Genomic DNA, 19,871 nt, shown 5'->3' with positions numbered 1-19,871 from the left:
CAGAAACCCCAGCATGGGCCACACGCTCACACGTGCACAGCCATAAAGGCATAGCAAAAAGACTGGGAAAGAATATATGGATAATAGCAATGATTATTCTGGCTAATAGGATTTGGGGTGATTTCTCTTCCTTTATTTTCCAAAATTTTTGACTTGAGAAAAAATGAGGGCTGGAAAAAAATTAAGAAGGAAAATGGGTCCTTTTGTTGGCTAAGACAAATTACCTGGAAGCTAAGCTAAGCATTTCAATCGGATGGGTGATTTCCACAGCTGCGGGAGCCCGAGGCGAACCCCCCCACGGAGGACCTGAGGCTGCGCGTGGGGCAGCTCCAGCACCGCGTGCTGACCCTGCGGTGCCAGCTCAGAGACCAGGTGGCCGCCCACCTTCAGCTACAGGCAGCGCTCGAGGAAGCCGCCCGCCTCCGGGACCAGCTCCAGGGCGAGGTAGGCTCCAGCCACACTTCTTTTCCGGCCTGTAAACGAAATGTGCCCACACTCCAGTAAGGGTTTTTGTTTTTTTTTTTTAAAGATTTTATTTATTTATTTATTTATTCATTCATTCATTCATTCATTCATTCATTCATTTATTTATTTGAGAGAGAGTGACCATGAGTGGGGGGTGGGGAAGCAGGCTCTCTGCTGAGCAGGGAGCCCAATGTGGGGCTCAATCCTAGGACCCTGAGATCATGACCTGAGCGGAAGGCAGAGGCTTCACTGGCTGAGCCACCCAGGCGCCCCTGCAGGAAGTTTTGAGGATGGAAAAGAGACTCAGGCAGGATCTCACCATTCCCAGCAGTATGGCAGTATTTTTGAGATTTCCAAAGTAAAGAGCGGTATGGGGAAAGAAGCGAGACCTGTAGTCCCTCTGCCAGCTAACTTCTGTTCTGTCTGAAACTAGTATACATGCATTTTTCTAGAAAGTCTAACTAGTTTTCAAATGTTACATAAATAAAAGCCCTTCCTCTATAGGAGTGAAGTGAGAGTGATTTTATAAAAGGGCAGAGAGATCCTTGTTGATGTGAAAGTGTTCATTATCTTATCTGTGATGATGGAGATATGAGGTTTTGTGGGTGATAAACTTGCACAGAATTCAGTACACACACCCCCACGGGACAAGCAGAGCTAGAGAAATCCGAGTAGGACTGGTAGATTGTTACCGATGTAATTGACATTATAGGGTTGTAATATACTATAGTTTTGCAAAATGTTCCCCTTGGGGGAAACAGGAAAAGGATACAAGGGGTTTCTTTGTACTATTTCTTACAATTTCATGTAGATCTATAGCTACCTCATTTTTTAATGCAAAAAAAAAATAGTCCTTCTTCCCTTTGACCCCAACCCCTTCTGAACTCCAGCATTTTTTTTTCAACATCTACTCACGTTCAGTGTATGTGTGGATGTGTATACATTTATGAAACTATACCATACAAAAATATTCTGTCTTGATTTTCTCATTTAAAAAAATTTTTAAAAGATTTTATTTATTTATTTGACAGAGAAAGAGATAGCGAGAGAGAGCATGAGTGGAGAGGAGAGGGAGAAGCAGGTCCCTTGCTGAGCAGGGAGCATGGCATGGGCTCCATCCCAGGACCCTGAGATCATGATCTGAGCCAAAGGCAGATGCCTAACTGACTGAGCCACCCAGGCGCCCTGCTGACTTCCTCATTGAATAGAAAATCTTGGTGATATTTCCATATCAACACATACAAACTGACCTCATTTTTAAAAAAAATCTCCATATTATTTTTTCATAAGACCAAACTACAGCTTAATCAGTTCTTTGTTTATGGAAATCCAAATCTGTTTCTTTGCTTTACAAACAAAGCTTAGTGAACATTCCTGTATCTCTTTCTTGGGATATGTTTCTGCTACATATTCAAAGGGTTAAACTCTAACAAAATACTTACTGGGTCACAGGATATGTATGTAATTAACTTTGATACGTAACAGCGACTAACCCTCCAAAGTGGCTGCATCATTTATGCTCCTGCCAGGAATAAATGAGTGTATGTGTTTGCCTGCACTTTTTACCCCGAATGTTATCACATTTTACATGTTTTTGACAAGCTGATGGATGAAAAACACACCATCAACATTGTGATGTAATCTCTGGCTCCTTTCCCGTGCATTCTTTGTATAATCAGATGCACTATATTTAGAGTTTCATGTCTGTGTTACTTCTTAGACTTTATACCATATATATATATGTATATATTCACATGTATATTTCCCTGTGCAGTAAGCTATTGGGTAGATGTGATTTTCACTCACCTGTTGTTGGAGCTATGGTTATTTCTTTCCATTAATTTATATATTCCTGTTTATATGCAGAGTTCGGAGAACTGGGATTACTGGTCCAGAGTGGGGGTAATGTTGGTTCTTCATACATACTGCAGAGAGCCTTCCCAGCACTGGCACCCACTTCCGAAGCCCAGGCAGTAAACAGGGAATGTTCCTCACCGTGCCCTCAGTCAGCCAGGGAGTTATTAGGACTTTTTCCTCCTGTCTATCACTGATCTGTGAAGAATATATTTCCATTTGCACATGTTGTGGTTTTTACTGGATACCATATCCAGTATCTTTTGAAGTCTGTTTTTCATAATTTTCAATTTTTTTTTCTTTCTGTTCTTCAGTTTGGGTATTTTTTTCTAACCCATCTTCCAGTGAATACTCTCCAGGGGAGTCAGATTTACTCATAAACTCATTTTTGCTCTTAATTCCAGATATTGTGTTTTGCAGTCCTAGAATTTCCATTTGGTTCTCTCTCTTTTTTTTTTTAAGATTTTACTTATTTATTTGAGAGAAAGTGAGTGAGAGAGAGAGTGCGCACGCGTACTCAAGCTGGGGGAGCAGCAGACTTCCCACTGAGCAGGGAGCCTGATGCAGGGATCAATTCCAGGACCCTGGGATCATGACCTGAGCCAAAGGCAAATGCTTAACCAGCTAAGCCCCCCAGGTGCCCCTCCATTTGGTTCTTCTTAATTTTTATTTTATTTTAGCTCTTTTCCTTTCTGGGGGAGGCAGCGAAAGAGCACAAGCAGGAGGAGGGGCAGAGGGAGAGAGAGAGTCTCAAGCAGACTTTTTGTTGAGCACAGAGCCCAACATGGGGCTCGGTCTCATAACCTTGAGATCAGGACCTGAGCCAAAATCAAGAGCCAGATGCTTAATTGACTGAACCACCCAGGCATCTCCCTCCCCTGGCCATTTGGTTCTTTTTTTTGTTTTTGTTTTTGTTTTTTATAGCTTTCCATGCTCTGATGAAATTCTTATAATATAACAATGGGGCATTTCAACCACAGTTACCTTAAGGTTGGTCTCTGACAGCTCTATTCCCCACCCCCGGCAGCATGGACAGAGGCCCCAGCCTCTCCACGAACTCACCGACGTTCACTGCCACGTGTTTGGTGACCGTCTCAGTGGGCATCAGGTGTTAGCTCCGTGTGGTTTGGTTTGCCTTTCCCCGGTGGCTGATGGTGCTGAGCTTTTTCACGTGCTTACTGGCCACTCATCTATCTTCCACTGGAGAAACCACCCTTCAGTTCTTTTGTCCATTTTGCAACTGGGTGGTTTTTGTCTTTGTTGTTGAGACGTAAGAGTTTGTGTGTGTTCCAGATCCGAGTCCCGTATTAGATATGTGGTTGGCAAATATTTCCTCCCATCTGTTGTCTTTTCACTTTCTTCTCTTTCACTATTTCATTGCAAATGCCCCAGCACACAGTGCACAGCAATGCATTCACACTGTTTCCTAAACCGAAGCCGAGGGGAGGTTGAATCCGAGCCTGCAAATATTACTGAGTGCCTTTTGAATAGAAGACAGTCTGCTGGGAGTTGGCATTTTACACTTTGAATACACTCAGAAAGGTATGCCAGAAGAGCTGTATAGGAATGTTCATTGAAGCCTCGTTTGTAAAGCAAAGAAACAATATACATTTTCATAAGGAATCAGCTCAAAAGATGATATTTCAGCCTCATGCTGAAATAATATGCAAGATTGTAGAAGGATGTGATCCGTTTGTATGTATTGACATAGAAATAACACTCCGATTGTAAATTAAATGACAAAACCGAGATGTGAAACATTTGCAGACTGTAGCTTTGTATGTGTAAATACCGACGTAGGCATTTTGGTTGTGAAGAGGCAGGGTTGAGACCTGCGTGAGAGATCGGAAGAGGCTGGGAAGACGAAGAAGGATTTGGTTTGTGTAGCTTTCTCGTTCTGACTACGGAGGGAACAAGAGGGGGAAGGAGAAGAACTTCTAGAACAGCCGTCTTATTCTGTCTTAGGATTTTGTGGGTCAGCAATTCAGACAGGACTTGGCTGGGCAACTGTGCTCCACAAAGCATCAGAGGGGATGACTCGCTGGTTTTCAGCTGGGTGTGGGGCTCGGTCGGAAGGTCCAAAGTGGCTTTACTCACGTGTGCGTGCCAGTCATAATGGTTTATATTCAGTGAGCGTTAACTGGATGTTCCAAGCACTTTACAGGAAAACAATTCATGGAGTCCTCGCTCTAGTCCTCCCTAATTGGGTAGGCACTAATATTACCCCCACTTTACAGATGAGAAGGCTGAGGCAGAAAGAGAAGTGATGTGTACAAGGTCACAGTTCTAGTGAGTGGCTGAGCCAGGATTGGGACCCAGGGCGTCTGGCTCAGATACCCAGAGGTTTAACATGACACCCCGAAACTCTGGCATTTCTTCAAGGGGAATGCGGGGACGCCTCCTTCCTGATGGAAGATGCAACCAAGCTGGTCCCACAGCTGCAGTCTGGCAGAGCTCAGAGCATCCTTCCTCATCTGATCTTGCAGAGCTGGAGTGGGAAAGGACCCTGTGCCTCACTGAGAAGCCTCTGTGGGAAAAGAGTGGACTAGAGCCAACCTCTCTGAGCCCAGCTCGCCTGGGGAGACACTGGGTGTGTCAACGGGGGCACAGCAGTCTCACACCTGTCCGTTCTCTTTCAGCTTAATGAGCTTCAGAAAAAGCAACACGAGGCAAATTTCGCTGTGGCTCCTTTGAAGGTAATATGCCTATGAGATCAATATGAAATGTCTCTTTCAAACAAATAGAGCTCGTATTTTCCCCATTCTAGATGTTTAGTCCATCTTTATTATTAAAAGAAAAAACTGGAGAGAAGAGACGTATCACCCCCAAATTCCCACTTGAATCTAGTGTTTTCATGTATTTTCTACAGTATGCTTTACATGTGTCTGAGATCCCACCACACCTACATGTCTGTGTCCTGCTTTTCCTGCCTGAGAACAATCCAGAAGGGCTGTCCTTGTCTGTCCTGAGCCCTGAGTTTGCTGTTCATGCTGGAGAACAAAGCATGAGATGCCGCGGTTCGTAAAGCCGCTGGGCCCTTGCTCTGTGGTCAGGTCCGTCTGTCCATCCTCCTTGCTCCCACCTTCTTTTGCATTGTCGTAGATATAACACTGTGATGCACATGTTTTATTAGAAAGGTTTTCCCCACGTAGCCAGACGTGTCTTTAGGACAGATTCCCAGAAGTGGCCTTACTGGCCCAAATGTTCTTTGCCATTCAGACATGTCGTTTGTTGGAGATGACACATTTCACCTCCAATATGGCACCTGCATTTGGGAAGTGGACCTGGAGGGTGAGCCCTTTCTGTCCAGTCTCTGGGCAGGGTGCAGAGCACACTGACTCACCAGCCCTACCCACGCTGGGGCCTCGGTTTCCTTACATGTTAACTCAGAAATGTGAGTTACGCAATCCCTCAAACCCTTCTCCCTCTCAGCGTTCCCAAGTCTGTCGGAGGCTCAGGTCTACAGCTGTGACGGTCATTCCCACTCACAGCTTGTTCGGACACCCCGTGGATGTCAGCGGTGGAAATGTCCACTCTAACGCCCTATGACAACGTGAAGCTTCCATGCTCCACCCTCTCGTTTTTATCATTTCCTTGTACCTTTTACGAGGACCGTAATCCCTTGTAAACTATGAAGGCTGCCATATGCCAGGGACTCCACAGTTTGTTCTAAGGTCCACAAGCAACATGTCAGGAAAGGGGAGCATTAGCCCTGCTTTACAGATGGGGAACACTGAGGCTCACAGAGGAAGTGAACCTGCCCATAGTCGCACAGAGCTGCTTGGTAGCAGAGCCGTGATTTGAACCCAGCTCTGTCTGATGCCAAAGGCTCCCCTCAGCCACATGGTCCCTCCAGGAGGTCAGGTTCATGAAGAGCCCAGTAGAGTCACCGTCACCATCAACAAGGCGTCCTTTCTCTGGGGGGAGTTGCACATACGATGTTCAGCTGATGCTGGCTGAATGCATGAGGCCCTGATGTTTTGGGGTGGTGAGATCCAGGGGACCAGGGAGCCCCACCAGGTGCTCTGAGAGCCCCAGCCTCCAAGTCAGACCCTCCCCCTCCTGCCCTGCCTGCCTGCCAGCACTGGGCACCCAAGTACCGCTGCCTAGGGGATGTGCCCAAGCATCTGGGCAGGAAGTCCTGGCAGGAAAGGACCCTCACCTCCTCCTCTGATGGAGCAAAGGGCACACCAGGAGAGAAGGAGACTCGCCCAGGGCCACCCTTGAATGATGAGAGTCTGTCACCCCCTCCAGACATATACAGATGCGGAGATCATTTCATGGTGGGAGGGTCGCTCACTCATACCATTCGTGTAACAAATCCCTCCCAAGGGCCATGCTGTGCCCAGCGATGGCCCAGTGATGGTGCAGGGATCCAGGGCGGTGTTGTCCTTGACCTTGAGGAGCTCCCAGGCTATATGGGAGACAGACCCACAAATATAAAAATCAACTGTCGGGATAGGAGGAAGCTGGGAGCCAGGCACAGAGGGACACCAGCCCCTTTTATCCTGGTGCCCTTAACGATGCCCGTTGTACAGATGAGCAAGTCAAGGTGTAGAGATGAGCTTGGTCACAGAGCTGGTCAGTGGAGGCGTCCACACTCTTGACCCCCTGATCCTGGACCCCATATCCAGGGGGCAGTGGGGATCCTCTGCAGGAGGGGCACAGCAGTGTGGCCCTTGTTTTCAAAGCAGGTTCAGCTTCTGGGCACAAGGAGGAATTGCAGGGAGGGGGCTGAGTGAAGGCAGTGCTGGGGGGACAGAGCGGGAACCCGATGCCCCAAGCCCAGCTCTGCTGACCAGCCTCCGAGCGTGCCCTGCATCCATGGACCCACCTGGCTGTGTCTCCACTCCCACCCTTCCAGGCCAAGCTGGCTTCCCTGGTCCAGAAGTGCCGCGAGAGGAACCTCCTGATTGAGCACCTGCTGCAGGAGCTGCACAGACACGGGGGAGAATCAGTGGCTGTCCGAGACGGCACATGGCATGGTGGCCGACGTGGCGCTGGCCCAGTACGCGGCCGCCTTCCTGGCTCCGGGGCTCCCAGAGGTAGTTTCCACAGACAGCGCCGTCCCTCTTCCGGCAGGAGCTGTGGGCATCAGCTTCCTGTCCGCCTGCCTGACCTGAACTGTCCTTCCCTCCCTCTGTCCACTGACCTGACCCAGAACGTGCCCGAGACTCGTGCTCCGTGCTTGCACCTGTGCTCCCCTCTGGTGCAGGAAGGTGACCTGGGCGTCCTTACCCTTCAAGTGCTCACAACCCAGTGCCGGAGACAGACATGCAAACAGTATCAGTTTAGTATCCTGCAAGCACCGGACGTTTCTTTCTCCAGGTGGTTCTTTCACATGTGCCCCAGGGCCTTAGCACTCACCGCGTCCCCTGCCAGGATTCTTGTCTGTCCCGAAGCCTCCTACCCATCCTTCAAGACGCAGTTCAAGTGTGACCTTGGTCCAGGGAGCCTTTCCTGAGTCCCACAGACCACAGAGTTAGCCAGATCCTCTGTCCTCCATGGCACGTCGGAGGGATTTTCCCCTGCTATTGTGGGAGCTTTGTCAGCACCCCTCTGTTGGGGCCAGAGCAGCTCCACAACCATCTCTGTCTCCCTAGTGCCTGGCACAGAGAAGCTGCTCAGGGAATACTTGTTGAATGAATGAAATCAGGAATTAATTGAATGAGGATCTCCTCTCCTAACAGTCATCCAAAGAGGAAACTGGGGCCCAGAGAGGTTGGAAGGCTCGCTCAAGGTCACACAGCCCCCAGGCAGTGTGGATGGTCATGGATGCCAGTTCTCACCCAGGTCTGGCCCTGAACAATGGCACCCGGGGTCTGTGTGCATGGTACGGCGGGTGCTCAGGCCAGGCTGCCCCCCACCGTCCTCGCACACAGGCAGGCACACAGCCTCACTCCTGGGGACCAGCCAGCAACACCCGCACCAAACGCAGCTCGTGATGGTGTGAGGGCGAAAAGCAGCCCCTGCTGTAGACACAGCCAGCCCTGTTTCAAACACTCCCGCTCTGCAGCTCAGCTCCAGCTCTGCTCCTCCACTCCTCGGCCCTTCCCAGCCCAGCTCTGCAGGGCCCACCTTCTCTGTCCCTTCCATTCCCGCACAGCCGTCAGAGGCCCTCTGGTCCCAGTCACCACACAGCCCAGGAGGCGGATGCCTGGAGGCCAAGGGGTCTGCTCAGGGCCACATGGTGCCTTGGTTCAGAGACAGAATTTGAATCCAGAGTCCTAGACTCCCAGTCCAGTGCTCATCTCTTTGCGTGAATGGTACAAGGCTCTTCAGAGCCAACAAAGGGCCGAGGAAAGAAGTTAGCAGCTTGTTGAGGTGCTTCGCACAGTCTCTGTGTTGACTGAGGCAGGAGGGAAAGCAGAGTTCCAGGGTGTGGGATGCAGTAGGTGTCAGGTGGGAGGGCCAGCTGGCTGTGTGCTGAGGGGGCATCATAGCAGTGAAAGGCCCATCCTCCAAGGGCTGCTCTGAAGCTAGAAGTGAAATGTTCGCTGGGATTGGATAAGCTGACTTACGATGACCAAATTCACAGAGACGGATGTATAAACCTGAACACTAATTTATCAATTTCCTAAGAGAACTAGAGAACTAGAGCAGGCTGATGTACTGGATGGATGGATGAAAAAATGCCAGCATGAATTCTTCCCCTAAATGGTGGAGTTGTCTGGAAAGTCAAGTTCATTCATTCATTCCTTGTTCATTTGTTAGTCACTGAATATTTATAATCAGAAGGTCCTTCTGGACACTGGGATGAGAACAGGGAGAATTAATGGTATTGTCAGCCTGATTCATTCGTTTCCTGTAAGGATGTGCTCCTGGGCCTGGATGTGCCTCCCGCTGGGCCAGGGCATCTCCCCAAGCCCTGTTGAAAGCCATGGCCAGTTATAAGCTCCTACTAGTCTAGGGTGGCTTTGAATCTGCCCTGACTTGTTTTACATTATACAACTTTGGTCTCCAAGAACACCCCCTTTTTCATGATGGGGGGGCTCACTGTGCCCTGTGCGAACCACAGAATCCACAGATGCTTCCTGAGCACCTGCTGCTCCACCCCAGGTGGTGCCGAGCGCTGGGCAGAAATGGTGATGCAGACAGACCATGGGCAAGACTCTTACGTGCTCGGAGCCTCAGTTTTCCCATCTGTAAAATGGGAATAGTACAACCTATGTGGCAGAGTTGACCAGAAGAGAGATAATCTGTTAAGCACCCCGTACAGGGAGTCCCACTGGGTAGGAACCTGGTCCTTGTGTGAGCAGTTGTCAAGAGGGCGTGCCCTGGCATCAGGGAGCGCCATGGCTGTCTAGCTATATGGCCTCGGGGGGGACACTTACGTGTATGTGTAAGTGTTGCCCCCACAGTGCGGGTACTTTCCCCCATGCTTCATGGAGCTCACTCAGGAGGTCCCCCGTCCCGGGGAAGGCGCCTCATTATCCCTTCCCCAGCTGGGAAACCTGAGGCTCAGAGGTTCTAAGTCTGGCTCAAATACACACATCTCTGAGTAGCTTTCTAGCTCGGCCTTCTCTGTGTGAAGCTGCTTGGCTGAGCTGAGCTGGGATTTGACCCCGGCAGGGGGCTTCTGGGCCCAGCCATGGCAGTCAGGAGCCTGTGGGAAGCGGGGTGCAGTGGGTGCACGTGCACTGTTGGGAGTCTGGGAAGCAGCGCGGGGTCTGGCACATTCCACGTCCTCAGTGAATCGGTCCCTCGTGTGGCTGGAAGACCGACCCTCAGCGTGCAGCCATAGGCAGTGATGTGTCTGAGAAACCAAGGGTGGTGCGGCAGGCTGGCTGCGGGGGTGGGTGCTGAGGGCAGCAGGGGTGGGAGACTGGAGTGCGTGGGAGGTCACTGGTGCTTCACTCTGAGTGGGTGGGGAGCCAGTGCTGGTGTTGGAGCGGGGTCCCTGTGCTTCGGGAAGGCAGATCCAGCAGGTGTACCGCTAGGCCGGGCTGCAGGGGCCACGCAGGCCATGCACGTGGCAGCTCGTCTAGTTCGCCAGCCAGTGGCTTGGGCTGTGAGGACCGAGGGCCAGGCAGCCGAGCAGAGCCTTGGAGGCACCGAGGCCCTCGTGGTGGTGGTGGCAGCTCCTCCTGCTGGCTGCTGGGCACTGATTCTCATTGCAGAGAGCACAGATGGTTCCCGATGGACGCTGTGGGCCTGGCTTGTAGCCTGGGGGCCCTACCCAGCTGGCTGGGGAAACACGGATGGGCTCGGGTGGGACGTACGAGAGCTGGGGGAGCACCGAGGCCAGGCAGCGGAGCTGGCCTAGATGCCAGGTGAGGCCTTGTGCAAACATCCCTGGGAGAGCCTGGACCCTGGAGGTTCAGGTCGTCTGGCCTCTGCCCTCGGGAGGAGACCCACGCTGACCACAGACGTCCGTGGGGGGACAGGCCACCGCTCGTTTATTCCCTGGGTGTGGTGATGATGGCCGAGACTCAGTCCTCCCCCGCACCATCACGTTCCATGGTTAGCTCACCTCGTCCTCCCAAAGCCCGCTTTATCGGGGAGGAACCGAGGCTCAGAGCAGTCCAACAGCTGGCCAGGGTCCCACCTGGGCTGGCAGGAGGGGATCAGGGCTGTGTCGTCCACACTCCCGCCCTTGGAGGAGGGTACTCATGCCTGCAACAGCTCACTTGGGTCAGAAGCACCTCCCGCCAAGCTGCTTTTCTCGCCCTCGTGGGGCGGGTGATAGACGACAAGCCTCGGTCCTCTGAGCACCTGTGCCTTCCCCTCGGGGCCGTGTCTAAGTCCCTTAGTTGGAGCTCCTGATGGCATCCCACAGGTAACAGAACCCCACAGGTGGGGGCTTAAACCACAGGCATTTGTTTCTCACAGCTCTGGAGCCTGGAAGTCAGAGATGAGGGTGCAGGCATGGACGGGGCTGGTCGGGGGGTCACCTGGACCGCAGCCTCGGGAAGATGGAGGCGACTGGCAGGGTGCTCATTTCCCTTTCTCCTGCCCTTCTCATTCCTCTTCCCTCTGCCTTCTGGAAAAAGCTTGCATTCCTCTGGGTATTGTCCACGAGATCTATATATATGAGCCTTCAGAAATGGATCTCGCCTTAAAAAGAAGCAACGAGTCTCGGAGCCCTAAACTCCCCTAATTCATTAAATCGACCCCCAAGCCTGGGCCTCCAAGGATCCAGACAATTATTTTCTCTTTAGCTTTTGCCTTTTATGAGGTTTAGAATATTCCTCCAAAAGTTTACACACAGAGACAGCCGGGGGGAGCAGAGCATGTGGGGCGAATCTTTGTCTGCTACCCTGTGTGGAACAGCTAGTAGACATCCATTCTCATTGTATTCCGCAAAACCCCGTGGGGAGCATAGTAGTGTGTCCATTCTACAGATGGACACGGCGAGGCTCGGGGAGTTCCACTAACTTGGCCAGGACGTGGAATTGGTAAGCGGCAGAACCAGGATTCAGCCCAAGAGTGCCTGGCTCTGAGCCCCTCCAGGCTGGTGGGGTACACCAGGAGCAGGAGGCAGACGAGGACCCCTAGAACCTCGATCACATGCCCAAGGCAGTGCCACCTGGAAGCCAGTTGAATGGATCTGAGCCTGCCCTGGGTACGAAGGTCAAGGAAACCTCGTTTTCATGCTGAAGGCGTCTCCATCGAATGAGACACACTCTAAAGCCCGGTGCAAGGGGAATCATGCATTTGGAGCACTGGCAGTGAGCAGAGGAGGGAGACTTGATGGGAAGAGGCTTCCTGGAGGAGGAGGCACACACGCCAGGCCTGGAAGGATATAGACGGGTTGTGATAGTTGGAAGGACGGAGAGAATGTGCTCCGAGCCCAGAGACCTGCATGCCGGAGGGCACGGGAGTGTGAACAGTGAAGGTGCTGGAAGATTCGAGGTGTCCCCGGGGATTTAAGCACTGAGCGCTAAGAAGAGGCAGTGAGCGTGCCTCGTGCAGAAGGTCCAGTAAGCGTGCTATAGATTATGGTGGAGCCAGAGTCTGTGCCCTTGTGCATTAGTTTCTGGATTCGTCCATCCCCTTTGCAGGGGACAAATAGCCCGGGTGTCACAGCACAGCACAGGGAGGGGCTTTGGGAGAGGCAGGTGGCTGAACTCTACCAGGTGGAGTCAGGCAAGACTTCACACAGCCGGGGGCACTTGAATGAGGTCATGACATACACTCAGATGTTCACCAAAGCAAGAGAGAGAACAAGAGAGAGCGCCAGGGTCTTCAGGCAAGGGGCCAGTTGATGTGAATGCTTGGTGGACATGGTGATGGGGAAGGAGGTATCCCAGTGACACGGCACGCAGGCCCTGACCCCACTAGAAACACCCACCAGGAAGCCCACTCCGGGCCTCTGGTCTGGAATCGGACTTGCCTTGAAGGCCAGCGCTGATCTTGTGGATTCAGCCAGGTTGCCATTGCCACACCACCTCTTCCAGACCCCGTGCGGTTGTGGGATCCAGGAGGACCACCACCCAGTCGATGGGGCACGGGGGACGCGGGTTCAAGCCCGACCTGAATTCCTGGGCAACTGAGCCAGGGATCCCAGGGGCAGCTCAGCGATCAGCTGTTGCAAGGTGTTGGCAGGACCTCCGTGGAGAAAGAATATTTCTCTTGGAAACTCTGCCATCCAGCCACCCTTAGTTTTTCCACTTTTAACAGCAGTTTCTAAAGCACATTAATCACAGGCTCCATTTGGAGAATTAATTTGGGTAAAGGAAATGCAATCATTTTCCTGCACCTGTATTCCCTCAGAGGAAATCCTCCTCCTTTGTGGGTTGTGGGCAGAGGAGGGACGGGTGGATCTGGCCAGGGAACGTGCTTTCTGCAGGGAGGGGTGAGTGGCCTGCTTCGTTCCCGTTGCGGCCGCCTGCATGAGGCTTTTTCTCCTGTGCCATGCAGAGTAACTGCTGAGATGTCTTTTCTTCCAGACCAGCCACCATCTGGATGTCGAGTCTGAGAAGGCAGCAGTTGAAAGAGGTCAGTACGGTATTCAATTAGGAATATCTATGTGCTCAGACATGGTCCAAGCCAGCAGGACCATCTGAGAGGTGGGCCAGGGTCAAGTGCAGGTGGTGAGGAACAGGACTCCACTTTCTCCCTCCTCCTTCCTGACTTGGCCCTGCCTTCTCACTCCCAACATAAGCAGAACACAGTAGGGAAAAATTCAGTCTCTGCAGAAGTGGCCGAACTCCTCAGCCCTGTAGTTTCACTCCTGGAAATTCATCCTAAGTAAATAATTCTCTGTGTGGTGTATTCATGTCAGAGCATTTCTAATAATGAAAAACTGGTGGGGGGGCGTCCAGCATTGTTAATTAACTCATAGACTCAATGAAATATTGGTCACTAAAATCACGCTGCTAAGCACATTTTAATACCGTAGAAATGGTGATATTCTCCTAAATTTGTAAAAGGGAATGGACTGTACGGGATGATTATAGTGATAATGGTATCTAAGCTTGTCTGGATGATTACAACTTACACTAGCAGATAAACTCAAGTTCTGACAGTGGTTACTTAGGAAGATGACAACATGGGTGATTGCTTGTGTTCTGCTATTTTTATCATGAAAAAGGAAATTAAGATATTCCCCGGGCAGGCAGAATTTCCCTGGTTAAGTGCAGCGTGCTGTCAGCATGGGGAAAGGGAGGCTTCTAAGGATTTGTTTAGGGTTATGTTCATAACAGGGGTTCAGTAGAAACATGGAGAAAGTATAGATGATGTTGACTTGAGGTGCCTGAGCTGCTCTTGAGATCTGCTCATCTAGCAATTCTCATTACAGGATTCTGTACTTACCAGCTGTGTAATCTTGGATGAGTTAATTAACCTCTCTGAGCCCCCAAGTCTTACCTTCTAAAGGAGGATGATAGGACCTTTCTCAGGAGTGTCTAGTGCCTGAGCCAGAAAGAGAGATCTTTTCTGTCTTTGTCTGGTCAGGCTGGGCCGGTCCTCCTGTACCTTCCTCTCCTATCCTTGCAGTCTGTGTGGGCATCCATCTTCACGGTTGGAAGGGCGTAAATTCCACTTGGTCCTGCATTGCCAGTAATTTGTGCCAGTGTCCATCCTTCTCTGGGCTCAGCATCCTCACCTTTAAAAGAAAGAAATGTGCTAGATTGATTGAGTTACTTACGCATTCAACATTTCTGGGAGGCTGCTATGAAGCAGACCCCAGGTAGGTGGGTAGGGCTTACAAAGATGGGTCGGCTTGTTGAGGTGGCGGTCCCTGTGTTGAATGAGCTGGCAGCTGGGGNTCCTCTCCTATCCTTGCAGTCTGTGTGGGCATCCATTTTCACGGTTGGAAGGGCGTTAATTCCACTTGGTCCTGCATCGCCAGTAATTTGTGCCAGTGTCCATCCTTCTCTGGGCTCAGCATCCTCACCTTTAAAAGAAAGAAATGTGCTAGATTGATTGAGTTACTTACGCATTCAACATTTCTGGGAGGCTGCTATGAAGCAGACCCCAGGTAGGTGGGTAGGGCTTACAAAGATGGGTCGGCTTGTTGAGGTGGTGGTCCCTGTGTTGAATGAGCTGGCAGCTGGGGGGGAAAGCTGAGGCAGGAAGGCAGTCTTCTAGGATACCCATGACCATGGCAGGACCATCAGAGGGGTATGGATAAGGTACTTGAGGGTTCAGGGGTACCCGAGAGGGCCCCTGTCATGGGATGTGGAGATCATGGAATGACAGAGACTAGAAAAGGTTATTCCAAGGCTTAGAGACTTGTTGATTTTTAGAATAGATTTCTGGGTTGAGGCTTGACTGAGAATACTCTCTTCTAGCTCAAAAATGCCTCCTGAATCCCAAAATGGACAGGGTCATCATCCAAAGACCTTTATATTCAGAGTCCTGGCCTGTTCCCGAGGCTGAATGGCCAGCACAGATGGCTCAACTGGATTCTCTGAAGGTGAGAGGACATCAGTCATCTAATTTCTTAGGTGAACTTTTTATTAAAAGTATAGCATGCATATGGAAAAGGACCCAACTTGTAAGTATACAGATCAATGGTTTATCATGGAGTGATGTCCCAAAAGCCATCACCGGGTCGAGAACTGGAAAATGCCCAGCCCCACAGAGAGAAACTCCTTTGTTTCCCCTCCTGGTCTCTGTCTATTATCTCTTTTTTAATTTGTGGGTTTGATCAAGTTGTGTGTTCTGAGTCTGGTTATTTTTCATGGAGTACTGGACATCGTGTGTGAAAACTTAAAGACATCATTGCAGGTGGATAGTGTCTTCATCAGAAAGGGCTTCTTTTTGGGGTGCCTGGTTGGCGCAGCAGTTAAGCGTCTGCCTTCGGCTCAGGGCATGATCCAGGCGTTATGGAATCGAGCCCCACATCAGGCTCCTCCGCTGGGAGCCTGCTTCTTCCTCTCCCACTCCCCCTGCTTGTGTTCCCTCTCTTGCTGGCTGTCTCTATCTCTGTTGAATAAATAAATAAAATCTTTAAAAAAAATAAAAAAAAAAGAAAGGGCTTCCTTTTGCTTTTGACAGTTGGCAAAGCCAGCACAGAGACCGTGCCTCACATCTGAGGAATAACTGGTTCAGAGAGGAGTTTCAGTAACTGCGAGGTCTGATTTCCTTCCTGTTCACTCTTACTTGTCGGGCAGAGCCTTTTAGGGTCCCAACCAGAAGCCTGTACAATGTTTATCAGCACCTTTCGTCCTTGGCCCTTGTCCGTCCCATGAAGCTCTCAGAAGCTCCGCTTAGCCTTCTGCCTCTCAGCCGCCACTGTCTCTGACNGCTTCCTTTTGCTTTTGACAGTTGGCAAAGCCAGCACAGAGACCGTGCCTCACATCTGAGGAATAACTGGTTCAGAGAGGAGTTTCAGTAACTGCGAGGTCTGATTTCCTTCCTGTTCACTCTTACTTGTCGGGCAGAGCCTTTTAGGGTCCCAACCAGAAGCCTGTACAATGTTTATCAGCACCTTTCGTCCTTGGCCCTTGTCCGTCCCATGAAGCTCTCAGAAGCTCCGCTTAGCCTTCTGCCTCTCAGCCGCCACTGTCTCTGACCCCACCTGGAGGGAAACACGGCCTCCCCGGCCATGCCAGCTACCCCGGCTTGTCTCCTGTTTTCCGTTTTAGTCCCACAGATCCCGACCGTCTTGGTAGCTTTTGGACGGTTTAAATAGACGCTGTGTTATGTTCTGTCCAGCTTTTCCAGTACTTACTGGGAGTTTGGTTCAAAATGTCCTAATCAGTTGGAGCCAGAGCAGCCCTCTCTTTTCCCAGAGGAACATATTTTACTTATGAGCTGTGGAGTCTGACAGGCCTGAGTTCAAATCCCAGCTGTAGTTGGGTGTGATGGTGGGCAGATTACTTAATGTGTCTGTGTCTCTGCCTCCTCGTCCGTCACACGGGGGTACATCTGCTGATACGAGCACAAAGTCCGCGAAGCAGGGCTGTGTCTGTGTGAACAAGGGAGATGCTCAGGAGGGAACAGCAGCTGTGACTTAGGAGACAACTGATCTTACGCTTAGCGTTTTATCTCAACCTATTATTGGTTTCCTTCTACCGGCATTCCTGTGGCTCCTCTCCTGCCTCCACAATTCTATTAATTTTTTATCTAGAACCTGGAGACAGGGACTCCTGGGCGGCTCAGTCTGTTCACCGTCTGCTTTCGGCTCAGGTCACCATCTCAGGGTCCTGGGATCGAGTCCCCCATCGGGCTCCCTGCTCCTCAGGGAGCCTGCCTCTCCCTCTGCCTCTGCCCGCCTCAGTAGTGCCTTTTGTCTCTTAAATGAATGAATGAATGAATGAATGAATGAATGAATGAATGAATGAATGAATGAATACATAAAAGCTTTGAAAAATAAAAATAAAACCTGGAGGCAACATTTATCTCTTAGAATTGTTGAGACAGTTCGGTGAAATCACTCACATACTTGCCTGCTATTCCGCTGGGTGCAAGGGAGGCGTTCCATAAATGCTAGCCATTGTTACCGACCTTCTTAAATCTTTTTTTTTTCTCTTTCCTGACTAGTGACTTTCATTTTAAATTCCTTGTCTACAGGTTTATTACCTAGGAATGAGAACTTTCTTTCCAGCTCTGGTCTTTCTCTAGGAAAATTACGTCTGACTTTTGATCTTTGGCCTGGCTTATCACAAGCAGGTGGGAGGCATTCTAGACAAAGGGAACAATGCCCTCCGGGACAGAGGGGTGAGTGTTCCTCAGGTGTTGGGGGAACCGCGAGCCGTTAAACGTGGCTGCAGCATGAAGTGAGAAGGTGTAGCGAGGAGTCTAGGAGATCCCAGTGATGATGTGGATGAGAACACGATGAGAAAGAACCCCCCCACCGCTTGCTTACTATGTCCGATGCACTGGCTTTTCCAGTCCTCAAGAGGGGCCGACAAAATAGGAATCGGCATTAGCCCCCTTTCCCTATGAGAAAATGTGGGCTTCAGAGGGAGTAAACAGCCAACCCCAGGTCACACAGGAAGTGGCTGAGCTCACCCCCAGCACTGTGCTGTCACCCCCCTGCTCAGTCATGGTTCTGCTCAGTTGCAAAGGGCATCAAGGAACAGAGCCCTCTGCCTTGCAGAAAAACAGCTTGCAAGCCGTGGATCCGGGCTGGCTCGGGGTAAGAGCTTCCTACGGGGAAAATGAGTTTGTTAGGTAATTGCACCAGGGGATCAGTGACCCATCAGGAAAATGAGGTCATTTTTTGAAGGACTAACTAAATTTGTCAGATGTCACAATTCTATTATTTTATGGTTGAGCTTAGACAAAAAAAAAAAAAAAAANTTTTAGGGTCCCAACCAGAAGCCTGTACAATGTTTATCAGCACCTTTCGTCCTTGGCCCTTGTCCGTCCCATGAAGCTCTCAGAAGCTCCGCTTAGCCTTCTGCCTCTCAGCCGCCACTGTCTCTGACCCCACCTGGAGGGAAACACGGCCTCCCCGGCCATGCCAGCTACCCCGGCTTGTCTCCTGTTTTCCGTTTTAGTCCCACAGATCCCGACCGTCTTGGTAGCTTTTGGACGGTTTAAATAGACGCTGTGTTATGTTCTGTCCAGCTTTTCCAGTACTTACTGGAAGTTCGGTTCAAAATGTCCTAATCAATTGGAGCCAGAGCAGCCCTCTCTTTTCCCAGAGGAACATATTTTACTTATGAGCTCTGGAGTCTGACAGGCCTGAGTTCAAATCCCAGCTGTAGTTGGGTGTGATGGTGGGCAGATTACCTAATGTGTCTGTGTCTCTGCCTCCTCGTCCGTCACACGGGGGTACATCTACTGCTGATAGGAGCACGAAGTCCGCGAAGCAGGGCTGTGTCTGTGTGAACAAGGGAGATGCTCAGGAGGGAATAGCAGCTGTGACTTAGGAGACAACTGATCTTACGCTTAGTGTTTTATCTCAGCCTATTGGTTTCCTTCTACCGGCATTCCTGTGGCTCCTCTCCTGCCTCCACAATTCTATTAATTTTTTATCTAGAACCTGGAGACAGGGACTCCTGGGCAGCTCAGTCTGTTCACCGTCTGCTTTCGGCTCAGGTCACCATCTCAGGGTCCTGGGATCGAGTCCCCCATCGGGCTCCCTGCTCCTCGGGGAGCCTGCCTCTCCCTCTGCCTCTGCCCGCCTCAGTAGTGCCTTTTGTCTCTTAAATGAATGAATGAATGAATGAATGAATGAATGAATGAATGAATGAATGAATGAATACATAAAAGCTTTGAAAAATAAAAATAAAACCTGGAGGCAACATTTATCTCTTAGAATTGTTGAGACAGTTCGGTGAAATCACTCACATACTTGCCTGCTATTCCGCTGGGTGCAAGGGAGGCGTTCCATAAATGCTAGCCATTGTTACCGACCTTCTTAAATCTTTTTTTTTTCTCTTTCCTGACTAGTGACTTTCATTTTAAATTCCTTGTCTACAGGTTTATTACCTAGGAATGAGAACTTTCTTTCCAGCTCTGGTCTTTCTCTAGGAAAATTACGTCTGACTTTTGATCTTTGGCCTGGCTTATCACAAGCAGGTGGGAGGCATTCTAGACAAAGGGAACAATGCCCTCCGGGACAGAGGGGTGAGTGTTCCTCAGGTGTTGGGGGAACCGCGAGCCATTAAACGTGGCTGCAGCATGAAGTGAGAAGGTGTAGCGAGGAGTCTAGGAGATCCCAGTGATGATGTGGATGAGAACACGATGAGAAAGAACCCCCCCACCGCTTGCTTACTATGTCCGATGCACTGGCTTTTCCAGTCCTCAAGAGGGGCCGACAAAATAGGAATCGGCATTAGCCCCCTTTCCCTATGAGAAAATGTGGGCTTCAGAGGGAGTAAACAGCCAACCCCAGGTCACACAGGAAGTGGCTGAGCTCACCCCCAGCACTGTGCTGTCACCCCCCTGCTCAGTCATGGTTCTGCTCAGTTGCAAAGGGCATCAAGGAACAGAGCCCTCTGCCTTGCAGAAAAACAGCTTGCAAGCCGTGGATCCGGGCTGGCTCGGGGTAAGAGCTTCCTACGGGGAAAATGAGTTTGTTAGGTAATTGCACCAGGGGATCAGTGACCCATCAGGAAAATGAGGTCATTTTTTGAAGGACTAACTAAATTTGTCACATGTCACAATTCTATTATTTTATGGTTGAGCTTAGACAAAAAAAAAAAAAA

At 50.4% G+C, this 19,871-nt stretch overlaps 1 protein-coding gene across 1 annotated transcript in view; it reads left to right on the top strand.

Moving 5' to 3' along the window:
- Positions 1-19,871, top strand: part of C11H4orf50 (chromosome 11 C4orf50 homolog) — a 55,015-nt gene that overhangs the window by 32,597 nt on the left and 2,547 nt on the right. Inside the window, 6 exon segments of the mRNA XM_034672146.1 lie at positions 271-444; positions 4,959-5,015; positions 7,184-7,266; positions 7,268-7,364; positions 13,212-13,260; positions 15,057-15,181. Coding sequence (XP_034528037.1) covers positions 271-444; positions 4,959-5,015; positions 7,184-7,266; positions 7,268-7,364; positions 13,212-13,260; positions 15,057-15,181 — 585 coding nt within the window.

Source organism: Ailuropoda melanoleuca, chromosome 11 (genome assembly GCF_002007445.2).
Source record: "Ailuropoda melanoleuca isolate Jingjing chromosome 11, ASM200744v2, whole genome shotgun sequence".
Classification (NCBI taxonomy): domain Eukaryota; kingdom Metazoa; phylum Chordata; class Mammalia; order Carnivora; family Ursidae; genus Ailuropoda; species Ailuropoda melanoleuca.
The sequence above is the reverse complement of the archived record's forward strand: the minus strand, read 5'-3'. Positions and strand labels throughout refer to the sequence as shown.